Genomic DNA, 25,992 nt, shown 5'->3' on the forward strand with positions numbered 1-25,992 from the left:
TCATATAGCGAGATGCCTTCCACTAGATTCTGTAACACATGAGTCAAAAATCAGCAAATAAATGATAAGTTTCATAAAATTAAAATATGATTCCCGTATTAGAGCCAGCCGAGCTTATAAGTACAAAATTTAAATTTTCGCGGTTCTATCAAAATGGGCCGTTCTCTTTTTCGACACCGTCTCGTCTCATATATAGGTTCCTATTCGGTTTGGTAACTTTGGAACACAACCACATAATTTTATTAGGTAGTTAATTATTTACATTAATTTTGTTTATTTACTAGTTTTTTATAATACTATACACTTCAAAATAAACATTGCTCTATTTGGAATGCATCCGTAGTTAAAAGTTAACTAAACTATCTAAAATATTCTCTATCTTTTTCACATAAGGCTCTTTTTCTATCGTATATATTTGACAGTTCGTTCATTAAATAGTTTGACTTTTTTTTTCTTTCATTATTGATGTTTTGTTTTGCTGGTAAAATTTTCATGTTTTTTTTTGTACAGTACAGTGAAATTTAATAGATTACTTGATTGATTTTGATTTTTACAGTAGAAATATGAATGATAGTGATAAAATACTGATAAGGTGATAAGAGTAATATCTATTTCGGTTGAGTAGCCGGTTGCAGTAACTTTGTATATTGGGAAATTGGCCGTTAGCCGTAACACAGCGAGTTTTCTACTCAGTCGCTAATTTTCTTTTATATTTCAATAACAATGAGAACACTTACAAAATATAAATTAATATTTTTCTGTATGGGTACGGTATTTACGGTCCTTTGTTGTGAATATCTGATTTACCATGTTGTCATTATGCAGGTAAGTTCCTTTAGTTTAGTGTTCTTCCTAGTTATTATTTATGTAACTAGCCTATGTGTTAATCCAGGGTGTCTGCTAGCTCCATACTAAATTTCATTAAAATTGGTTGAGCCGTTTTGACAAGAAAAAGTAACAAACATACACACTCACATACATACTCAGAAACTTTCACCTGTATAATAAAAGTAGGACTCACTAGAGTTTTTGTCAGATGCTTATATCATATTACTTATATATTTTTCTTTTTATACATGCAGTGCGACTGGCCAGAGTTGTCCTCAGATGCTGAGCACTTGCATGTGTTTATGCTGGCGGACATCCACATGCTGGGCCCTCGCAAGGGGCACTGGCTGGACAAGTGGAGGCGAGAGTGGCAGATGCATCAAGCATACCAAACAATCCTCACACTTCACACTCCTGATGTTGTTTTCATATTAGGTGAGGTTTAGATAATCTTCTGTTTGGACAGGAAATACTTAGCAAATTGTTGTATGTTTTTGACTCTTATCATAATTGACGTTGTTTATGAAAGTCATATAAAAGATTTACTTTGTAAATAGAACAGGTAAAGAGTATTCCCTACAGCAAATATAATAATAATTTTATTATTACTTACCTTTTTTTCCCTTATAGGTGATATATTTGATGAAGGTGAATGGACAACTGATAAACAATTCAAAGAGTATGTAGATCGCTTCTATAGTCTGTTTAAAGTGCCAGAAGGGGTGCCCTTGTATGTAGTAGCAGGGAATCATGACATTGGCTTCCATAATTTGTAAGTATGACACTACATATTTATCTAATCTTACCAAGAGTAATATTATTGTAAGTAAAGAATAATCTTGAAAAAATGTATACCAAATTCATACTTATTCATTTTGTTTCACAGCATTCGGCGTGGGAATCCTGATAGATTTACACGAATGATGAAAGCACCATCAGTACAGCTAGTAACATTAAAAGGGAACCACTTTGTTCTAATCAATTCCATGGCCATGCATGGAGACAACTGCACTCTATGCTCGAAAGCCAGGGAGGCTGTAGATAATGTTTCAGGTGCTTATAATCACAAATGAACCTTGATTAATTTTGAATCCTTATTCCTAAACTTGCACTCATGCCATAATATTTATCATCTTTACAGAAACCCTAAAATGTTACAAAGATAAGAAATTTTGTGGAAGGAAAAGAAAAGTACACAGCTACAGTAATCCTATACTTTTGCAGGTATTTCCAATTCATGAAACTTTATATTTGTTCAAAAACAATTGAGAGCTTAATTTTAATATCATCTGTAAATTTTTAGCACTTTCCACTATACAGAACTTCAGACGGCATTTGTAATGAACCAGATTCACCACCTTTGGTAGAAAAATTCAAGGCATTCATACCTAAACGGGAATGTCTCTCGGAAGAATCTACTGAATACTTGGTGAATAAAATAAAACCAAGAGTGGTATTTGGAGGACACACACACTCGGGTTGCATCGTGCAACATAAATATGAGAATGTTCAAGAAACACTGAATTTTGAGGAGCACTCAATACCATCGTTTTCATGGCGTAATAGACCTGATCCTAAATATATGCTGGTATGTATAAAATATTAAGCTTTTAGTTTATTAGATTTTTTTTGTAATTTTCTGAGTAAAGTATATTACTACTAGCTGTTCCGCGAGCTTCGCTTCGCCTCAAAAGTTTTCTCGTGGGAATTCCGGAATAAAAAGTATGTTCTTACTCAGGGTCTAGACTCTAGACCACAATATGTATACCAAATTTCATTCAAATCCGTCCAGTAGTTTTGGCGTGAAAGAGTAACATACAGACACAGTTACTTTCGCATTTATAATATTAGTAAGGATGTTGGCATCAATCATATTTATTGGTCTAGGTACATAGCATAAATAAATAGCATAGGACTGGCGGGAACGGATTTCTTTAAAAAAAATCGCAGCATAGATGCATAGCATATCTGGTGGAAAGGCACCCTTATCATGACAAATAAACAAAGTCCCTAAATGTAACACTAAATAAATATCAGACCTATAATAATTCAAGTGTGTATTTCAGGTCTCAATAACACCAGATGAGTATGCGGTGGACAAATGTGGTCTGCCATTGGAGACAACTATACTAACAATATTCATTATGTCTTACATGATCATAATTGCCCTGACAATATCATTGTCTCCATCGAACACGCTGCTGCGGTGGTGCCGAAGGTAAGTGTTATGAAATATATTTATGATTAACCTTTATTTATGTTTTCTTCTCGACATAATCTTAATTCTCATTTGAATTAAATCTTTTGCTGTCTTACTTCGACAGTATAATGATGTCTAATTTTAACGCTGTCAAACTAAAAAATTTGCTAGCATAAAATGACATTTACGGAAACAATCATAGAGTCGAATTTTAAACAAAGAAATTATGGTTTTGACAGCTCTAAATTTAGAATTTCTGCCTTCAGAATGGACATCATTATACTGTCGAAGTAAGACAGCAATACATTTAATTGCGTTCAAATGTTTGGTGCCAGTCACCCTAGAGAAATGCTTTAGGAGAAAAATAAAATAAAACAAATGCAGAAGTTATGATTAATGCTGGTTTATATTTGACAAATAAATATTCTTGACAAGATCGAGCACTTTGTACACTATACAAATTAGCTAAACACTAAATGACATCTTTGTTTGAAACTTAAGATAAATACTTAATTATCACAAATGCCTACAATAACTTACGTTAAGATTAATGTGTTGAATAATTTACTATTACAATATGATAGTAAAATAAGAGGTAGATAATGATAATCAAGAGATTCATAGATTATAATTCTTAATTTTAATTTAAATGAATACTGGTTCCGGTATTAGGGATATACCTATTAAAATATATTATAAAACTTCATTTGTTTGAGATTCAACTGAATAGAAATTAATTGAATAAGCATCCTAATTCACATGATTAAATACATAATCATCCCGTACATAAATATCATAAGTAAGTACTGCCAAGATTTAAATTCATTGAAATAATGCGTAAATCAACAATGTAACAACATTTTAGTCTCGTCAATACCTAACGCTTATAACTATTTCAGTCTATATAAACTCCAATAACGAGTTTAACACCTAATTAATAATACCTACTGAGCATTGATTAACTAATACATAGTACTTACTGAATACATACATAAATTCGTGAAATCGCTCTCAACATTCCAAATGTATTCAACTGTTAAGAAATATACAACTTTTACCATTAATTTGTCAATGTAAGGCACAACGCAATAATTTGAAATTCTTGAAAAGATTTTCATTAATATGCATTTCTTGACTTATCAATTATGGAAAGATACCTATTTCCCTATCATGATTTCACACCACTCAAAATTGATTCAATACAAAAAAATGAGTATTCAATACTGATTAATGTCAACCATCAATCAGGATATATCGCACAGATTCAACACAACACTTGGTAACTAACATTCGTCCACTCTGTAGCTGAAAGAGCAAAGCCGTTGTCGGCGATGCCCTTTCTTGTGTTCTATAAGAATATGATTTGGAGGATCTTGGGATGAGCGGCGGAGTTGTTGTGTGGAGGGTCGTGTCGGGGGCGCGCGGGGGGTGCGCGGGGGCGGGGCGCTTGCTGCTTCTGATGGTAGCCGGAGTTGGCGTGCTTGGCTGAGGAACAGATGACGGCGTGCAGGTAGCGGTCGTAGCGACACAGGTGCCCCTCGCCCCCCGCGACCCCCGCGCCGCCGCCCCCCGCCCCTGCCAAGTCCAGGTACCCGTTGCCTGTGCTCTCCGCCTTCTTCTGGAATGTGTGCGGCAGCGGCTTCCCGCTCACCGTGTACGATCTGTTTCGCATCTTCTGGTATTTACTCGTGATTTCCTCCTCGACCGTTGGTTCTCTGGGCTTTCTGTAATAGAAATGATGAAATTAGAATTGCATTCATCGTTGTTTGCTGCTTTTTAAGGTTGTGGAATATAATTCATGTCGTTAATTACAGAGAATAAAATATACAAACCTTGAAGTTTGAAAGTTCATATGGTTCTTTTCCATGTTGGCCTGGATGATCTCTAGTAGTTCCCTCCGCTGGAGGCTTCCCGATCGTTTCTTGGTGTGTTTGCGTTCCCGGTGTTCCTTGCGGGAGTGTCGGTGGTGCCGCTGGTGGCGGTCCTGCGCGCGCGGGGGCGGCGGGCGGTCGGAGGAGGAGGACTTGGAGGAGGCGTCGTCGTCGGGCGAGAACCGGTCGCGCTGCTCCTCGCGCTGCTCGTCGTCGCTGGGTTCCGCCGGCGCGCGCTGTCGCCGCCGCCGCGCCTCGCCCCGCGCGCGCCGCGCCCGCGAGCTGCCGTCCTCCGGCACCACCGTCAGCCTCACTTGGATAGTCTTGGACCCGTAGTGCGGGACCGTCACCGACTTGCCGATCGACTCGTATATCGTGGACACGATGCCGGCTATGTCCTGGAAGATTACATTTAAGTTATTCTCTCTTCATCTAACTTCACGTTACAATGTCATTTTAGGTCGTGCGCTTGAAAATACTTACATCCTTTGTCATTCGGCCGTGGCCGTCGAGGTCGTAAAGGGTGAAGGAGAACTGCAGCGGCTGCTGCTTGGATGGCTGCGGGTGTTGCAGTTCTACGTCGCATGTCAGCTCCTGCAAGGAACGTTGTTTGTTAAAATGGGTTTACATGCAAGCAGCGGGGTGCAGAGTTCAACTGTTTATGAATGGACAAGCGATAGGCCGTCAGCGCGGCGCCGAGGCGCGTCGGAGCCGCGCGGCCGGCGCCCTTATCTCTCGCTATAAAAGGAAACTCGCCGCGCCTTTACGATCAAAACGATATAAGCCAAAGGCGCACCGCCGCCGCTCGAGACACAAATAGGTGATTCATCTCAGTATAAATGCACAATAGGTATCAGCTCTGTTATTATTCTAGTTCCAACTCTACAATTACTCTGAACAATCTGTCTGCCTTATCATTCTCTAAACCCAGTTTTTTCTAGCTTGCCGGAAGGCACAGATTACCAAACTTTAATCTTTCCGAGCGCCTAAATCCAAGTCACGATTTCCTAGTAGGTAGGTCGTAATCGCCACTTTCTATCTTGCATTCACGACTAGTATTGTGCTGATATAATTGAAATTAATTCGTACTCCTTAAATAAATCTGTTCTACAGAATGTACAGAATCACTTAATGGCTGAATCGAAAGCTTTTTCAGTTAATCTGTACGCTCGTTAGCCAAATAAACACGGCTTCTGTATTTATGGTTCACGAAAATAAATGAGGATTGCAATAGACCATTACTTTTTCCTTGTATATATTTGGGATGTCGTCCCGTCGTAATTACCTCGAATCTGAGGCGGGGTTTCTCTTCCTGCGTCGGCGAGGGGGTCTGCGGGTGTGCGCGGCGCGGGGGCGGGGTGGCGGGCTGCAGCAGCGCGCGCGCCTCCGACGGCAGCAGGTCGGGCGGCGCTGAGCACTGCGACGCGGCGCGCCCCATAAGCTCCTCCGTGTCTGTCCGCTCGCCCTCCATGCCAACTGGAAAGTGAAATGGATCGTCAGTTTTGCGTTCATGTGGCAATAGGTGTGATAGGAAAATGGGTTCGAGTTCGTTGGATTTTTGGTTTTACTTTGTGACGCATAGGTAGGTATTGTATAGCACAAATTCCTGATACATGTGCAATTATTTCTGGAATTTGAAAGAAATAGAAAAAAAGAAGCGAAAAACCTAACTATCGATAAAATATTGATATGTAGATAACAAAAATTTATCAAATTAAGGCAGTATGTCGTATGGATCATGTCATTGCATAGTAATTGGTGGGACAGTTTTCTCCAGAATCCATAATTTTAATTCCTGTAACTTTTTATATTGATATTATATAGTGATACAATAGATATTTTACAAATTATTATGAACCGCATAATGAAACTTTTACCAAATATGCAAAAGGGCGAATTTTTGGTTCAAAATATCAACCAAATGGAAAAAAACAGTAATCTGAGCATAACGCAAGAAAATATTGAGTCATTTAGCACAAATAGACACTTAAAATAAAACTTTTCTACATATTTTAAACTTATGCGTTGTACCTATAAATTGGTTATAACGTTATAAGTAATTCATTAAAAAAAAGTTTTCCCATTTCCCGTGGAGTGGCCCTTATGTAAACCTATATTCAAGCTTTTCAGTGTTCAACCAACTATAAACTACCATGACATAACATCGGTGCTCTATTATTCGGCGATCAAATCGGTGTTTCTGTAATGATTGTCAATGCCGTTCTAAGAATGGTTGAACAGATTTTTTGTTTAGTAGATTATATTACGGCCCGTTCCAGGAATCATCCTAGCTATAGATCCGCATAAAATCATTGTCCTCTGCATAAAAACTCTTAAAAAAATTAACGTTACTTTGCGGCTAAATCAAACATCGAGTAGGTAGGCTGTAGTATAGGTACTTACAATATCTGAGCTAAAAAAACGAACTAGCCTCGGCAAGAAAAACAACACAAACGAGTCATTGAATGAATACAGCTTCTCAAACAAGTTAGCGGGCGAGCGCAAACGGGCGAGCGGGCGGCGGAAACCTTACAAACGACAAAGTCGGCTCGTGACGCTTCCTGGAAGGCTGCGAGCGGCTAATACCTGGCCTGGACCGTCGCGAACATCTGCCGATAATGCCGCTCTCTACTCGGAACTTTTTACACAAACGTCTTCGCCGTCTGCCCTCGTGTAGGGCGCCGCGCTCGGTTGATTAAACCATTGCATCATTGAGCTCACTCTGAATGCATTTTGTAATCTGTTGAGAATATGACGCTAGCAAATTGCTAACCAGACATGGAACTATAAAAAGCGGCTTAAAATACCACACAACGACTATTCCATCGCTAATGACTTCAACGCATGTTAGTGTAAATTACTTTCATGGAGTGGATATCAAAAGCGTAAAGTAGACGCGAGACAGATATTTTTAAAAAAAACAAAACTACAAAAAATCCGAAGCTATGGCCGTGATTGTAGATGCCGACAAAAAATAATACAAGATGAAAGAAAGTGCAGCCGGCCGGGCCGCGGGCGTCCCGCGCCCGCACCGCATTCCTTCACTTTGATTTAGTACAAAGTTCCGTCCGTGACTGGCGAACTTGGGCTCCAATAATAAACAACGCCAACAGCTGTAATCATAGTACGCGCTCTCGAACAATTTACATTTGATTATGATTTATTTCCTAACGCTTAGATTAATCTCTTTCGCGAAACATTACGAATTAATTAATATGATAAAAAAATCTCCTTTGAAGTCCCTTACCATTAGCCGCAAGAGCCGTTGTCGAATTAAAGTCACACAATCTTTTATAGCGGTTAGTAACTTGACCTCACCGTTAACTTTCTTGAGACATTCCACAGTTTCTTCTATAGCAGCAGTAACCACTAGCTGTATTGTGATATTGTTACTCCCACTGTTATTGATTATAATATTGTACGTATACAAATATTATCTTTTGTCGGAAACACTTACCTTCTAGATTATATCCGTACAATTAATGTAATTTCAAATTTCTCAAAAGGTACACCAATTTTATGGGCATTTTCAACTATTGTTCGCTTAATTATGCAACTAGAGTTGTTGCTATTTGTAAAAGCTATTTCTTTTCGAGTATTCCTGGTAGGACCGCGTATAAATCGTTCATCAGTACAAAAGTCGAGTTGTCGACGTCAAAAGAGGAGCTTAGTGCGGAGGCGGGGTTTGCCTTTGATGTTAAAAGGTATCATTGTCTTCGCTTCGGCGACGAGCTTTCAACTTATCTCTTTGAAGTTAATCAAATGAACGGCGTGTCTCGGTTTTCATTATTTTTTATGAACAAACTACGCAACAACGATACATGTGTAGTATACAAGGGAGTTTAAAATTGAACGATGCTTCATCGTCTTCTACACTGAAGTATGCAAGTCTATCATTTCAGAGTAAGATCAAAGATTATACATTTTCTTTGAAGTTGGATTAGGTCGCGTCTCAAGGGCGGAAGTTTTAACTCTTTTTGTTTCATTAGTTGAACGGGTCTTAACCGATATATTTATAAAATATTTTATACTAGGCTTTGCCATTAGTGTTCGTTTTTAAGAGTTTAATATTCATGAGAAACATTTATGAGTTCGTGTTGGTTACACTCGTTTATAAATTTTATGGATTCAAATCAAGACCTGCTGCGGATATTTTTCAATACAGAGGATGTGAAGTGTCGGCATCTTTGTAGGTTTCGGTGTTTTTGATGTCAAACGTATTGAATAATTATGTATGATATGATAACATATATGTATAAATAACCGATAACGCTACATTTAAGAATATTATTATGATTTAATTTTCCCTCAACGTCAGAGATAGTGAAAACTATTAAAATAGTAATCGGTATATTGTTATTTGGAACAAAGTTATCAATAATCAAGTTACAATACACACATTTTGTAAAAGAGTATTCATTCAAAATATCGTTACGCGTATCGCCGAACTATGGATTATAGATAAAGCGTTCTCAGTATGGCCTAGAGACAATCTAGACCTGCAGGTAGACCAGATGTCTGATGACTGGTGATATCAGCGAGATTTCTGGCTGCACAGGAGTGGAACCAGACCAAGAACCAAGGTACAGGCACAGAATAATAAGTACTTAGTACCAGGTAGAGGGCTGATGATAGACATAAATGTACTTAGTTCTTGTAGATATTTCTTTGAGTTTATACAAGAAGGTATTGCCAGTTGCGAATTTGAATGGCGTCCTAGTTCGTCCCATACCATTTAACATGTTCATCGTTGGTCTGAGCCAAGACATGGCTCTGAGGTGGCACGACACGAGTCTGAAGTTCTACGCTCTGAGGCAACTCAGTCAATTTGGTCAGTTGGTTATTGGCACCCTTTGTCAAATTATGTTTGAATAAGAACCGTGGCGCCGTGGCGGTATTTTTTAGATCCAATTCAATAAAAAAATTACTGTGATAGTAGTTCATCTGTAGTAATAATGTAATAGTTTTATAAATAATGTTCCCCTACCCGTGTCCCCTTAATTAAATTAGGTTACATGACACTAACGGCCTCGTGCTACTTTTTCATTATTATTGTTTGATTAGAACATTAGAAGACTTTATCAACCAATTTTACCAAACTCGATGAAAAACAATGTTATGTATTAGATAAGTTGGTAACCGATGAGACCGCAAATTACATATTCTAATGGTTACAGAAATTAAAACAAAACAAAAAATCAGATAAACTCTCATGTGGGTTAATTGTTGCCTTGGAAATAACTACCTAACAATACAATTACTCTTCAACCCAAAAAATACAATAAAGATAGCAGCAAAAACGAAAAGTAGATTCCTAGAATAGGCGGCCTTATTGCAAGTAATGTACTTCTGACAACTATCAGTAAAGTTAATGAAATGAAAAAATATCGTGGCATCTAATAAAATCAACGGTGTTTGTTTTGATTTTGTAACAATCCACTTGTAGATTGCGTTGTATTGTAGCCTATCGTCTTGGGAAATAATGGCCAGAATAAATTATATTCTAATGGTGTAAGGGTGCCATAATATAGTTGAGGGTAAATAGTTGAGTTAAGTAGTAAAGACCTACCCACATAATTCTTTTTACTATTAGAGCGTTATAAAAACCTATGTGCTATATCCCTGTCATCTAAATAAACTATCGGTCTTACTTCATATAAAAGACTATTGAAACTTCCATTTATGTAATGTTCCTAACTCAACTGCCCTACAGGCATAGAGAATGTCTATCTATAATATCTATAGGTACCTACAAATGTATTTTCGACTTTATAGACATCCATTTTAACATTTGATGGAGGTCGATGAGTGAGTAGCCAGACCTTCCTTCGTTTACGAGGGTCGTTTTTATGGGTGCAAGCATTCGTATAGCTACTATAAAACAACTTTCAACTTACTGCTGAACTTCTTGTATCCATTTCTGAACTTGTTGCGCCACCACTTGACGAAATGGTGTGCCATGGGGGCGTCCGCGGCGGGTGCCGGCACTCTCAACGTTTCGTAGCACGTCATGCGCTGCGCTCACGCACGCATCCCGTACTTCAAAGGCACCGCACGAAGCGTTAATCCAAGGGTAAAGAGAGAAATCCGTTGCCACTGACACTGCACTATATGATTGCACCAACACAGAACACTATTTCGACCCGAATGAAGTGTTTACGAAGTTTGTGACCCAGTTGTCCGCGTGAGTAGTGTGACGAGCGGGGAGCGAACGACTGTCCCGTGCGCATGCTATTGGGTGACTGATAGAGGCGCGCGGGGTCGGCGGTCGGGGCAGGCGGCGGCGGGGCTGAGGCGGGGGCGCGGGGAGGGTCGCGTGTCGGCTTCGCGTCTCCGTCAAAAGAGCAACTTCCCCACGACGAACAACACGGGAGTCGGGAGCCACGCCACGCCGCCGCCGCGCTGCCGCCGGTGACGTGACGACTAGACATAGACAACAACTCGAGCGATAGCTACTAAGACCACGTGAACCTATGTATTTTCTGCATAAAACTACACTTCACGACCGTATGAGCACTGCAATAATTACATAAACTTTAAGTAGGTAGATACAATAAATAAAATTACAAAAAGACGTTAATTAGATTCGCACACGACACTATAGGTATTTGCAATTCACACAAAAAATTGACACTGCATAGACTGCATATCCAAGTATCCTATTCCTATTCTATTACCTTAAAATAATATAGGTACATATTTTATAATGTATTTGCAGTTATCGCTCAACATGTCTATGTGTATTTTAATGAAATAATTAGAATTGAGTACCTTTGGGGTGTATGTGGGTGTGGCTGTGGCGCAATTCTCTAGTCTCCCTACGCTGGATTCCCAAAAATTCACCGTCAACTATGATACCATTAATATCTTCAATGTAGATGTTTTGATCCATCGTTCTCCCAAACACCGCCAAAATCCTCTTTTTTTTCAAAATATAAAGACCACTTGTTTACCAATATTAATCAATTTCCTTCCTTCCTTTCTCTGCCCCGGACGGAAAATCCAAAGCGTCGTTGAAAAGATGCCGCAACAGTTCTCTACTCCAACTCTAGACCCTGGTTCTGAGAGCGTTGACCCTACGGCCGAGATTACAAAAAAGATTATGGTAGCAAAGCATTCGCCGCAAGCCAACCGCCACCGCAGCATCCGATAGTGGATCAACCGGGAGAAACGTTGGCCACAAGGCGTGGCGGAGGATTTAGGCCAAATTTATGCCTCTTATGGCTAGGCCTTGCTAGGATGTTTGTTACGTTGAGGATTGATTTGACTCATTCTCTGGTGTATAAATATGTAAATTCAAAATTCCTATTTTGTTTTAATCGGAATGAAATTGCATAGATGCTAATGCATTGCATACTATACGATCGTTTTCTGCTCATCTGATCTAGTTTGTAGAGGTATGATTTTTTTAATCCGAAGTATACCTACATAAAGTACATATAAGAATACACTTTAAAACGTGCTCAATAATTCCTATGGCTCGCTTATAATGTTTAATTCTCATACCTCGACTTTCAAATGTGCCAAGTAAATAAGAACATTGGACAGCAACTATGATCTCGGCAAATCCGATATTTCAATGTGCTTGGTCAGCGTCCGGCTTTCGGCGGTTACATAGTTAGTTGGATGTGGCTAACAGAATGAGAGGGGGAAGTGGATGCCGTTTCGATTTAGATTTTTATGGCCTCTTCGTGTTGGGTTTACTGTCGTGACGGTACCTATCAAACTCGGAGATGAGCTCGTATTCTCAAAATTGACTCACAACAAACACCACTTTTATGTCCGTAATAAAGAAATGGTGTGGCCGTTGTTTCGATTCTTCATTTAGAACATTTTATTCGTGTGGCTGATGTGCTCAGGTTTATTCCGAACTGTGAACCAAGTTTTTGTACGGATTATAAAATATTTCTCAAGACCTTTGTTTAAAGCCTTTAATCCGTAGAGGTTTGGAGGTTCGTCATCTACCTACGTGGGTGGCGGGTTCCACGAAAAGCGTTGACTTCACGCGCCCTACAATACCACCAATCGATGCAGCCATCGGTCGCCCTTCTACAAAATTCTATACAAATCTATTGTCATCTTACACGGCCAACGCAGTTCTGTACCCCGCTTATTTAAAAGGCATAAGGTTCATTTTTGGAGTTGCAGGATAATAGATAAGTTTTATCGAATCGAAATTGAGAGTGAACTCGCGACCGACGGGTACCGCTTGACCATGGACCACCCTGATTGACCGTTTTCTTCACTTCACTCCAATACTGGAATTTAGAGCGTTTTGTCTGCATTCTCGCTTATTGCTTGCACAAATATTTACAGAACACACATTTTCAAAAACACTGTGAGGGACTTACAACCAAATTCAATCTCCTGTTAAATGTCCAGCAATTAATAGTGTAGTTAGTTTGTCCAATTATAAGACAATCGTTGGAAGTGACCTGGAATGCTGATAGTGACTTTATTTTTGATGTGAATCTGGCAGTTTGCCAGCGGCGTGTGGTCATCTTCATCCCGCGGCGGCCGTCGTGTTGTGCGCTTAGCGCCACTGCGATATTATGTGGAAACATGCATTTATTTATGTAATATGAGCACCATTTTCATTTGTTTCTTTTGTGAGCCAATGCCCTGTGGATGTGTTTGTTTATTTGTTAACTCCAGGAAAGTGTTCTATCACATGATGAATCATGGATCCAACGCGTATATTTGTGGGTTATTTATTTCAGAGATGTAAATGTAGATCCGACTGAACTGGAAACTAATCTGCATGGTGACATTATTAGTGAAACAACGTCGTGGGAGGCTTCTTCGATCATCCCTCGTCTTTTGTCTTCCTATTGACAATGACAGATTATCAAGAAATTTAATAAATAAGTAAATTAATTACTTACTAAATTTATTAAGAAAAAAATATAAATAAAGCTATCACGGCCCGAGTCTTAGTCAATAACGGGCTTTCCTGATATGATAACTCATCTAGAACATAAAATTACACCGTAATAACGTGCGGTCTCTAGCTGAAAGTTTGAATGAACAGTGTTTATGCGATAGTCGGTCGTGGAGAACGGCTTAGCGAGAAACGATCAGCCGCCGCCGCCGCGGGCGCATCCTCAGCGGTACTTCAAAGAAATAATAGCGTACGATTACGTACCCCCCCGCGCCGCGCCTCCTCCGCTTTATATCAAAAACCTGTTCTCTCCCGTGTCGGATGCTCTCAAAAAGCGATTCTGGCTTAATAGGTACGAAGTGTAATTATTAGTTATTATATAACGCTCTACGAAATTTTGTCTTAATGATGGGTTCGGGGCGAGGAGATTTACGGCTAAAACACTCGGAATAATTTTATAAAGAGCACGGTTCGGTGAGATAAGACGGACCGCGGCCATCGCTCCACGATCGGTTTAATTCATTCGTGTTGCTCTTTTTTGAACAGATTGTTGGTAAGTAACTTGTAACTTGTATTGTATGTGACCTATAGCAAAATTTTGACTGTAGCAAAACCTGCCTTCATCTAACCGAAACAACATCTATTAGTCTTTCCAAGGTTGCCAGCGTCCGTAAACATTCCCAGTTAATAAGTGTGAAATATTTAAATTTCACACATTTGTGGATGAGAAGTTGAGAACTATCGAAGTATATGGTATCCCGAATGTGATACATCGTTCCCAGCGTAGGGAGGCGGCACACCTCAAAGGGATTTGAGTGATATCAATAGCTTTGTGCTTTGCTACCGAGTGGCCCTTTGTCGGTACTCTTTTAGTCGGCAACATCAGAGGCGACAACTTTGCCGGCGGCGATGCATTACCGGCTCAAAGCGGACATCAAAAGAGCCGGCAGATGTTACGTCACGTGCCGCATCAATTGACAACTTTGTGGAGAATCCTCTGGCTGTGCAGAATCCACGCTTCACAATGTCGCTTTGTGAATTTTGTGATAGATGTAGATAAGCCTCAAAGCAGGAAGGCTAGGATTGGCCAGATTGCATTAGTCCCATTTAATTCATTTGTTTGTTTTTCGCCATGTCAAGGTCTTTGAATTTATTTAAAATAAAACATTCAAAGCTTATTTAGCTTAAGCCAGATGTGCTAGATGGAGTCCTCTTCGTTGTGCCGAATGTTAATGTTCGTTGTTGGCGCTTTTTATAAAGATGTTCTTCATAGTCTTCATAATTTTATCACAAAAAAACGTATAAACACCAAACGTGGTAACGTTGGCGCAGAGATAAGATGTTAAGCTGCAAGAGTAAACAATAAATAGGGGCGGAGTTGTAAGCTCGCTGCGCCGAAGAGATTACATCTCTTTGATGTTACCGCTACTTTAAAAGAGCTGCGGAATTAAAAGAATTCTGTAAAGTGCAAGCGGTCAACCAGGAATACATAGTAACGTGCATGTCTGTGATTAATGCTACTATTTGCGCGTGCCACGCTGCCAACCCTCGCGATAGCATCGCGCCAGCGTGCAACGCACCATCAAATTAATTACCACTATATTTTACGTCTTTGTCGGCATAGCCATGCGCCATTAGGGCTGCCACTAAATATGCAAGCTTTTATAACAATTGTAAGTACTTACTGTACGGTAATTGCGCTATAACAATTATCGATCACAGCTACAGTATCTTCGTCTGCAAAGCTTTGAAAAAAGACAAGCTGTTTGTGGAGTCCTATTCTCTAGGTCATTGTTTATTTGTGATGTGATTGTATAAATAATGCTATGCCAGTCGTGCACGATCCCTGCGAGGATCACGAAATATGACGTATGGCAGACGCGTACCATCCATATAACTGTTTTACTACCGACAGAGTGAGCTCAAGTTAAGCTTAACACAGTAGCGAATGTTGCAAAACATTTACTTATATCTTTACCCATGTTCGAACTAAACGTAGACTTGCACTGCGTGCAATGCGCAGTTGCGTTTCACAAATTTCAAATTACTATCTATTATGAGAGGACCAATAGCCGTTTTTTTAAACACAGTTGCCATTATTAGCACTTTGAATGGCTGTGACGCAAAATCGATTTTGTCCGTAGTAAGCAGTTGTTTGGCGGTGTCAGTTGCCGGTTGCCGCCCGCCGGTCGCCATCCACGGCATGTTTGCAACTTCGCACGCATTATTGCACGTCTCTAGCAACAATGACCGGGATCTGTCTGTGAGTCGGTCCATTCGTCTCACCTTTATGGTCTATAGAATTTATTCACAGAAAAAATGTGTAAAAGACACCGATTCCTTCTTCCTTCCCAATGCTGATTTTGAGTTTAATGCCGTAATAGTGTGAGCAAAACAGTAAAAGTACTTAATTAATTTAACTGTGTTACTGCATATGTCTCGTGAGTCGGGAGCAATGTAAAAGTTCCACCTACTAGTAATTTGCTTTGTCACTGGAACTTTTTCATTGCTCGCGAATGTAAGTGTGATAATTTTAAGTAAGTAACTAAACTTGCTTTTCTAAGTGACTAAATGTAATGTTTCCTATTTTATTGAATTTTGAATTAAATTTATAAAAGTAGACTTAAATTCTTACAATAAAGTAAGTATATTTTTTTAAAGAATAACTAAGAGGCACTTACGTCTTTAAAAAAAACTGTGGACAATTTGACTATTTCGAGGCGTGCCGCTCAGGCGTGGGGCGGCGAGCATCAAAGGCCGGCTGTGATCAAAGGAGCCGCGGCGGCTAGCGGCGTCTTTGATCTTGCCGCATGAAGTGCAAATTATGTTATAAAGACAGTGAATGGCGCGCCCACACTGCGCAAGCGCTAGCGGCGATAATTAATACAACTCGACCGTGGATAGCCGGTGTTCTCAGATGCAACTGCTGCTTCTTGCCTACTATTATTTGGCTGAACATCAAAACCGGCTCAAAAGCTTTTAAATGATAGATTTTCATATATTTTTTTCTCAAATTGAACGCTGCTGTCGCACACACAGACACGGATACGTACTTCTATGTATTTTTTTGTTTCGATTAAGTTTGAATGATGATTATATTATTTTTTAATTTTCAAGTCTATAGGTACTTAATTGTTCACTGTAGATATTAGTTATACTTATTTGAAAACAAAATATAAAACGTATTACCACTCCCTCCACCTTTCACATTCAACCTTTTGTATGATTATTATTTTATCTAGAAATGACAAGAAAATCTTTTTAAAATGTCTCCTGATATAACTGATAAAGCCTTGTCGTCTTCGCTTGTAGCACCAACCTTATCTATGATATCTATTAGAATTTGAAATGGCGCTTTAGTGAGATTGTGAGATACCATCTATTAATTTTAGATAAGCCTTGAAAAATTTACTATCGACGTGTGTTGTCAGATAAATAATAGTACTTCCGAATAATAATCAACTATTAAATTAAATCCCAACTATATTTTTAGAAATATGTTCAATATGCCATAGCGAATCAACACTTACTGGACCCTGCCATTTCCCTCTAGTCGATTTTTTCCATATATTTCGATAGTAGTCGATAGACTATATCAAATTTTCGTTTAAATAGCACCAATTGTAAAATATGCCAAATATTTTTAGCCTAATATAGACCTTAAAGTAGAATGAGCATTTACAGCCAGCACAACATTGATAATCGGAGGCACAATTATAATTAAATTTAACCTGAGCTGATAAGTAGATAGCAATAAATGAAAGACGTTCAGCAAAAGCAATGAACCATGCGTGTTTATAAAAATAGGAAAGTTGAAGATCTAGCGACAGCCTATTACCGAATTTCATTCACCATATCAAGTCGCAAGACAGTAAGTTAAGATTGGACTACCTAGTTATTTAAATCTTTTCTAATCCTTTTTGGAATGATAAATGGTCAACTTACGATGGAATATAATGAAACATTCATTGAACCTACTGTTATTCTTAAATTTAAATATTCTATCTAGATACTTATATAAACTAGTAATCTCAGAGTTACTTCCATTAAGTAAAATAATTTAAAATTCAAAAAGCCAGTTTAATCATTAATCGAATCATATGTGAATGAATAAAGCGGCGAAGCTCCAAAGATATTGTAGTTGTGGATAAGGGCCGCGCGGTGCGGGTCGGGGGCCGAGGAGCGGGGCTGAGGGGGCGATCGAACGGCTGCGAGCGTCGACCTTCATCCTTTGATCTTGCCGCCTGCGCCGACGCACCACAAAAAGGAGGTCCGAATGATCCCCCGGTACGCACACCTGCCCACTCGAATAATGTGCCCGACTGTATGCCTAATTTATCTGGTTTGCGCGCAATATACCGCCTTTGATATTGATTATTATCAAGCTCTTAAGATAGGTTATTGCCAATTCTAATTCTGACCAACCAACCACCAGTAACCAACTGTTTCTGGCTTGCAGCTTTGTCCCATAAATAATCCTTTCAACATCTCAATCGCAAAGATCTTGATCTTACTCCTAATTAATTCATAATGATTATTCACATGCTGATTTGAATCAAGAATCGTGGTTTTGGCGAAGCCGGGAATTTGTGAAATATTTAATGGAACTACATATTATTTGAATGGATTCTTAATGTTCACATCCATAATTGCATTGATAAAATCTCAGAAAATGAATATTTACTTAATTTATAATACACTCACGAGCAATGAAAACATTATGATTAGATAGGTGTACATTATGTATTCGTAAAATCAGACTCGTATGAATACCCTATCAAGTTTCAGCGTAATCAGTACAGTCTACTCCACACATGTTAAAACAATTAACCCGCATACGATGGAGATGGTGTCATTATTACATCCACTGTGGATAATTACGGTAGTGAGTATTACAGGCGCCCTACATCTGCTGGCTCGATCAGGGTTACGCTACTAGTCGTGTTTTATTCCAGAACACCTGTTTACACCATAAAATTGTGGTTGTGTTGCATTGTCAGTTGAAATGGAACTACTGGCTGAGTACTTTCGCTTTTCGGTTAGGGGATAACCTTAAGCCTACTTAATTTTTGTGAATCCAGCGATCCTATAGGCAACAGAGGCTAGTCTAAAATAAGGATATCTGGAACATTTATTTGGATCCGTATGGGAGTTTACATACGCGTAGGTAGGTACATACTACCAAAGTAACCCTTCCAAGCTAGCCGTCATCACGTTCTTAAGTCTCAGACTATTAAAGTACCTTGATGATTAGTAACACTAAATCCAAGAGATACATGCTATAAAGAGTATAAAGTATATGAATACTATCGCACAATTCTGAGAACTCGTGTCCTCCCAAGAACAAAACAAATACCTTGTTTCGCTAGAATCCTCGATACGCCTCATCTTTATGCCGTGACAAATGACATGAGCCAACTGAGGATCTGTGTCATCGCAACCCTTCTCAGCTTAGACTTGGTCTTACATTAGGAGATCTTAGCATCATCATAATCATTTAAAAATGAGCCTTACATTGTGAAAAGAAATCTCAAATTCAAATAAGTCGAGCGTTATGTTCTCTCCTCAATTTGCCAGTTTCGATTTTAGATCAAAAGTATTCAAAAGATGTTTCAAACTTTGGAATGTTCTGCAAAAAATGCCCTTATAGAGGTTACCCACTTTTTTTGTTCTAATGATTTCTGTACAGCCTTTTGCTCTGCTCTGTAAGGATGTATACGCAAAGAGTAGCTACGTTCGACCTGTATTGAATATGCCCGAAAGGAATGCCCTTTTTATTATAGAAAAACACGGGTACAAAGCAGTGGGTATGTATCAAAATATTGAAACTAGTAATATACTTAATTGAATCTTTGATTACAAAAGATTGCCGAAGCCAAAAGGCATGCTGGGTATTCGTTTCCGAGTAGGGCAAGCGTTTTCCATGTGGTTTATTAACGAGCCATTGGTGGAGTTGAGCCCGTCGGGCCGGCTTCCATATTCAAATTACAGGTTTGGATTGGTGCAGCAACACTGCGGGAGAGTCGCTTGCGCACGATGAGGCCGCTTTCTAGGAAATTTCTAAATTCTTAACTATAATGGCGGGCATCCGCTGTATCTGCGTAATTACTCTCCAGGGTATAAGCGTGTTTATTTTTTGTTGACAAAATTATTTGTTATTTATAGATTGACAAATAAGTCTATGTAAATTGTAATTTAGTGTATCGTTCTACCTACCTGCCAATTCTAGACTCAGATATTATTTATTTATACATTCCCATAAATTTTGAATCGGAAATCCAATTCTGCGCTAATATCCGCTTCGGGATTGAAGGAGCGCGCTTCGTACCAAGTTTGCTTTTTAAATGCGTTCGACATCAGAATTACAATTTACAATACAATCGTTTTCCATTAGGGGCAGAATAACTCGCTGTGAAATTGTCTTGACGGAATTTAATCCGGTTCGGGAGATGCGATTTGTGGAGAACTCTGAACAAGTTAGGGGTTTTCAATATCGACGAATGCAAACAGACCGTCGCGTCGGCGTCGCCGCGCTCCGAGGGTTCGCCTCGGCTGGGTTTGTAAATATGCATAGGCAACAATCTCATCTACCTGCCCGTGCTATCACAAGACAACCCCTGAATTACGCAGCACGCCGACTCTAAAAAAACCTCTTCTATTTGTTTTCTTAAGCTTTCGGTTTCCGTTATCGGTTCTCTCTGTCCTATCTCTCCGACGTAAATAAAACTGAAGGAATGTGTTTTAAAGCAATTAAGATACTTATGATTTACATACGTATGATACGTATAGCATACACTTTCCATCAGTTGGTGAAATGCAGGTTCGGTTCTCTTTGAACGTATATTGTAGTTGTAGATATGCTATAAAATGAACACTTTGTTTGAGTGACGTAATGAAGCTCAATAACAAAGGGTGAGTTACTCGTATTTCCCTTTGATCATAACGACGTTACCTGCACATAATTTATGGGGATATCCACAATGCACAAAAAAAGAAACCCTTTGACGGCTTTTGTTTTTGTCCTTTTAGTTGGTTAAAAGAACTTGATAGAAAGAGTACAACAATAGTGCTTCTTACATAAAGTGGCAAACCGATCGAAATTATTTAATGGAAAAATATTTTGCAATTGGATTGCCTGTAAAGTTGGGATATGAAGTACGAGGAAGGCAAACAAGCGTTTAATTGTGTTCCCATGCCGTCGGGCATGCAGGACTCGGCCCGGAAGTCCGCTCCGGCTCAATACGCAGCCCGCATTCAGCTCGGCGAAGGCTCGATATCCGATTCTATCAATCCACATTCATTCATACTTTTTTAAACGTTCGCTGAAGTTTTTTTCACGGATTGTTGTGACAAGGGAATGCTGAGAACAGTCGAGTTAACATGATGCCAACAAAAATCGCATCCTGTTCTTTACATTTATTAGCGCCGGTGAGCGCATTCGCGTCCGGTTGTGTAAGCTATAATCATTGCTGTCTAAATATTGATCTTTTTTCACTTCCGCTGTATTCGTTCGTCCGGAAAGGGTGGATTGTCGGTGTCAATTATACGTAATAAATACTCACACACACGCCCCTTTATCAAATTACAGGAGGTTTTGTGATACTTACTGACTGACTAAGGGTAGATACTTGCTCTCTGTTATGATTTTTCCCATTTCCATGGCAGCATTATCCAAATAGCATCTGAAAGCATATATTTTATAGATGGTGTTAGTTTTGGTTTACCTAACGATATTAAAGTACAGAAGATGCAAAAGTTAGACAGGTATATAACTATAGCAGGGAATTTATTTTTAAAATTATATTGCTAACTTCCTACGGTTATCAACGATATAGAAAAACAAATCCATTGTTAATAACTTTTATTGTTACCAGAATAGTTTTATGATTTATAAAAACATTTCGAACGAAAGCCCTTTGAAACTCGATAGTTCATTTTATGACGCTTGTAAATCACAAAATTACTATAGAATTTAAACAATAAAAGTATAATAAATGCGGACTTGAGATCCGACTACGACTGGGACACTGTTTTATCGATACAGTTGTGGTTAGAAACTTAGGATTAGCGGTGAAATCCTACATTTGAATGGACCGATTAGAATATAAGCATTGGTTTTTAAATACTACATAATTATACAATTATATAATTTTTATCTATTTTCGTAAATGTAGCTAAACCTAAATGTAGTATTAATTCAATGAGCTAAACTTATTAATTTTATTTATTACATATTATTTTTATCGTCTATGTATATCTCACAGAGCACGGCAGCGTCAGCAATCCATTTGCGGTGGAATTCGGAAAACTTGGATGTGATTGTAAAGTACAGTCGGTCGGTGTTCTGTCAAGTGAAGCCGCTCGTGAGACGGACGATAATGGAATTTCTGGGAACAACCCCTGTGGGGTGTGCCGCGGGGTGCGCGGGGCGCGGGGCTCCGGCCATCCATCACGCCGTGGGGGCACAATTAGGCCCTTGTAGATGGGCTGACACGCCGCCACGCTGACACGCATATAGCACGTCCAATTCCCGCCAAAAGAAACATTAGAATTTCTAAACGAAGTGCCGCAGACTGATGCAGCATAATTTGATGATGGGCCGCTCGCCGCTGGTCGGTTATACGATGCGTTTGCAATCTAGCTGCTTTTGCTTCGGTCGCTGTATTATGTTGCTATAAGCGTTAGTTTCAATGGCAGTATGTGGAAGTGTTGAAGTCACGTTTTTCTTACGAATCTTACTAAGGATAGGATCAACTTGGTTGTAATTAAAGAAATGAAACAATGTTATATTAAATGAATTAAGGAATAATAAAAGCAAACATACTTTTGCATTTACATTATTTAAAACGTTATTAAGTAAGTACGGATGAGGTCATAGAAATACGTAGTATGTAACTACTATTAGTGAAGAGAATGGCTCCCCCGCAAGTTCATCCATCACTGTCGGGATGTGTCAGTTATTATCTAACCGGAGCGTGGCGGCGCTTGTTCGCTAAACAGACTTTCGAGCCAGGAATTTTAAAACCCCTCCTAAATATGGAGCAAGTTTCAAGCATCAGTAGTTTATTTGTAGCCATTACTGGGTGTTATGCCATGAAGTACAGTGGGAAACTAAGAGAGTACCAACGGTAGGTACTTACACTAGGTACTATCGAACAAAAAAGTGTGGATCATTTTCCTTTGCAGGCATCAGCCATCAGTGACCTCGCTCTTGACCAATGGGGTACAAGTTGACCAAAAGTTACTGTCTCTATTGCCACCAGATGTGTACACACAAAACAACATTGCATTGTCTTAAAGGTGTGAAGTCCGAAAGCAATAAATAATACAAAGGGAGAAATTTAAAATAATGGGGTTGGTTAAAAAGACAGGCAAAGGCAAATTTGGGATTGCAAAGGATTTGTTTTAAAAGTGGCAACTCACTTTTTTGTTCGATAGTACCTCTTACGCACTGAAACACAAATCTGTTGTATAAGAGAGTAGTTTGTAAAAATTGACGTTCATCAGAAAATTTTATATTTTTACGATGAATAAAAAATTTTGAGTTTGAGTTTGAGTTTAAGTTATACTAAACAAAAAAGTTAATGTATCAAATTATACTGTAATGAGAATAGCGACATTTTGTAAGTTAGTTCTTAATTAAAAACTCCAGGGATGGATAATATGCATTTTTTTTAAATAATATTTATTTTGTTATAGTAAAGCAGTTTGTAGTTTCTTACTGTGATATAAACTTCACATAACCTAGGTAAATAACATTAAATGTTCGGGCCAGTCATCATTAAGTAGAATTTAAAAGAGCTGTTTAATCTTAACGGTCACAAATATCTTAGATTGTTAAGCATAATGGTTTCTCCATTATGGCGCATTAGTCGGTAGGTGAGGTTTAGGGAGGTAGGTAATCGTTTAATAACTTACCTTTTCTTATCTATTTTTAAAAAAAATCTTTAATAGCCGCCATTTAGCCGCAGTCGGCAGCCGATAGAATCCTTGGACCTAATGATCGCTCGGTTTGTTAAGTCTAATTCCCACAAAAATCCGATAAAAAGTTAATGTCCATCTGGGATGCATCGAGGTTTGGGTTTTATACGTGTCCTTATTGTTTCAGACTTAAGGAAGTATATTGAACGGGCTGTGGAGCAGCGGCAGCGCGGTAGCAGCGGCCCGATTATCCGGCGATAAGGCACAAAAACAACTTTTTGATTTATGAAGAAGCGAGGTGAAGCCGGCTACCGGGCGCCGCGGCAGGACGCAGTGACGTCATCAGCTACAGCGGCATCCGACTACACCACTGCACTGAAGTCTCAAAAACTCAAAGTCTGAAAACAAAAAGTCTCACAAACTACACCACTGCACTGAAAAGTCTTACAAGCTTTTCTAGTCCCTTCTCCAAAACAATGAGGAGGAAGATCTCTTGGACCTTGCCATTGATATTAGTAAGTAAGTACTTATTTCAAAATATAATTCATTCCAAAGGTGTTAATTCTTGTATTATATTTATTTATTGCAGATGAATGTAAGATATTTAAGTAACTAAGTATATCATAAATAAGTACTTTCGAATAAACTTTATTAATAAACCTATTGAGTAATGCATACCAACCTTCAGCAAATGCAATAAAAACAAGGAACTCGATGCGATATTCATATTTAAATGTAAAGGTACCTAAGTGTAGTCGAGAGTGGCGGTGACGGGCCGCGTCTGCCCGACCGTGTCATCTGCTTCAGCCGGCTTCTTCTAAAACAATGCTTATTTATTCATTGCTTTTTTTATTGCAGTCATATTTATACTCGCTTTATGTGGAAAATATTTTATTTGCTGCTAACCATATTACGCTTTCTCGGAAAATGCTTTGAAGCTTAAGCCATGCTTTGTATTTTAGTTTTGCCTTCCTTTTAAAGTGTCCAATTTTTTTTTCTGAAGTAAAAGATCCACGAAAAGCGAAGTGTTATGTACCGCAGGAAAATTACTTACCTGCTTAGGTACTCGTAAAAGAAGTGAAATGATAATGCAGACCGACAGAAGCACGAATTAAATTAAACTGTAAATTTGCCATAGCTGTGTACATTACATACTACTACATACTTTACTAAACTAGTTTTTTATATAAAGTTTTTAATGGAGGCCTTGGGAATAAACTGTCGACCCGCGGTCAGATTTTGAAACATTTATGTAAATGAGTGGTCGAAGGCCCAAGCTGCTCAAAGGCGCCGCCGTTGAAACCTCACTCTCAAAGCCTTTATTAGCTACGCTTTAATTGTACATATATCTACCAACATAAAAGAAATAAAATGCATTGTTATAATAAATTACGGGCCAAATACTAATGAATATTTATTAGCTTGAGCTGTTTTAGTTGTAGACATGCCGGCATTTGCATTGTCCCGATAGCTGATAGGTTGATGATCTGATATCGATGTATAATTAAACAGAACTAACCCAATGAGCATTGTGAGTAACCATTAGCAAATTTTAATAGTAGTTTGTTACCACAACACCATAACACCAACTGTTTCATATGCTTTACATAGTCCACTAGAGGTTTTATCACGATTTCCTTACCTGTTTAACTCTTAGTAGAACGTACACTTCCGCTAATTTAGTGACGTGGAGGTCTGTGGCGCCACTGGGGCGGAGCTGTGTTTGCTCATCCAATTCAATCTCCAGGCTACTGTGTGAAGTGTTTGTACAAGATCGTCCTCCCTACGAGGCCACACTCGGGGCCGGGATAGGGAATTAGCGAGAGCGATGAGCGATGTGTGCGCATCACTTCAAGAAGTTAAGCGATTCAATTATGTAATGTTGCATTTTCAAATTGCTTTTCCCTGTTTGGCTGTTGTGAAAGATCTATCTTATTTCATCGCATTTAACAACAGAGTCAAAATATGCGTTTAAAGGTGAAAATATTATTGCAAAATGATAAGCTATATTTCCAATTCTCGGTTTGGTCTACCCAGCTAAATTTAACAGAAAGGCTTCTTCATCAAGAAATCCTTTATAATTCTAACCCCATTTTACCCTACCGCCTGCCGGTAGAGTGGCACTTACTGCAAAGAAGTCCCGTAGATTCGCTCAATAAATCTCAGAAGCGTACTAGGAAAATATCCTCCCGATGAGTCAACAGTCGGCCGACAGGCTGTCGCCGCCCGCCCCCTGGACCGACCGAATCAATCCCGAGCAATTATTGTTGAGGCACGTCGCGGGGCAGCGG

The 25,992-nt window shown here is 39.0% G+C and overlaps 2 protein-coding genes across 2 annotated transcripts; one reads left to right on the forward strand and one right to left on the reverse strand.

Annotated features, from left to right (window-relative positions):
* The first annotated feature begins 494 nt into the window (after positions 1–494).
* On the forward strand, positions 495–25,104 carry LOC105390839 (metallophosphoesterase 1 homolog). The gene is made up of 8 exons (XM_011562205.3): positions 495–825; positions 1,083–1,263; positions 1,459–1,600; positions 1,715–1,881; positions 1,970–2,052; positions 2,132–2,416; positions 2,895–3,046; positions 23,889–25,104. The coding sequence occupies exons 1-8, from the start codon at positions 724–726 to the stop codon at positions 23,905–23,907; spliced, it is 1,131 nt and encodes a 376-aa protein (XP_011560507.3). The 5' UTR covers positions 495–723; the 3' UTR covers positions 23,908–25,104.
* LOC105390840 (protein naked cuticle homolog) lies at positions 3,800–11,138 on the reverse strand. Its single transcript, XM_038112832.2, has 5 exons — positions 10,797–11,138; positions 6,185–6,375; positions 5,383–5,493; positions 4,861–5,297; positions 3,800–4,752 (listed from the first exon to the last, which is right to left on the reverse strand). Exons 1-5 carry the CDS (start codon positions 10,909–10,911, stop codon positions 4,377–4,379), a joined length of 1,230 nt encoding a protein of 409 aa, XP_037968760.2. The 5' UTR covers positions 10,912–11,138; the 3' UTR covers positions 3,800–4,376.
* Positions 25,105–25,992: the final 888 nt, after the last annotated feature.

This window comes from Plutella xylostella, chromosome 5, assembly GCF_932276165.1.
Source record: "Plutella xylostella chromosome 5, ilPluXylo3.1, whole genome shotgun sequence".
NCBI lineage: Eukaryota > Metazoa > Arthropoda > Insecta > Lepidoptera > Plutellidae > Plutella > Plutella xylostella.

Bases quoted from the DNA above. Each gene is read 5' to 3' on its own strand.
- LOC105390840 (XM_038112832.2), bottom strand. From the start codon at position 10,911: ATGACGTGCTACGAAACGTTGAGAGTGCCGGCACCCGCCGCGGACGCC. The intron at 6,376-10,796 runs GTAAGTTGAAAG...TTCACTTTCCAG, and splicing joins TGGATACAAGAAGTTCAGCA to TTGGCATGGAGGGCGAGCGG. The intron at 4,753-4,860 runs GTTTGTATATTT...TTTCTATTACAG, and splicing joins ATGAACTTTCAAACTTCAAG to AAAGCCCAGAGAACCAACGG.
- LOC105390839 (XM_011562205.3), top strand. From the start codon at position 724: ATGAGAACACTTACAAAATATAAATTAATATTTTTCTGTATGGGTACG. The intron at 2,053-2,131 runs GTATTTCCAATT...GTAAATTTTTAG, and splicing joins GTAATCCTATACTTTTGCAG to CACTTTCCACTATACAGAAC. The intron at 2,417-2,894 runs GTATGTATAAAA...TGTGTATTTCAG, and splicing joins CTGATCCTAAATATATGCTG to GTCTCAATAACACCAGATGA.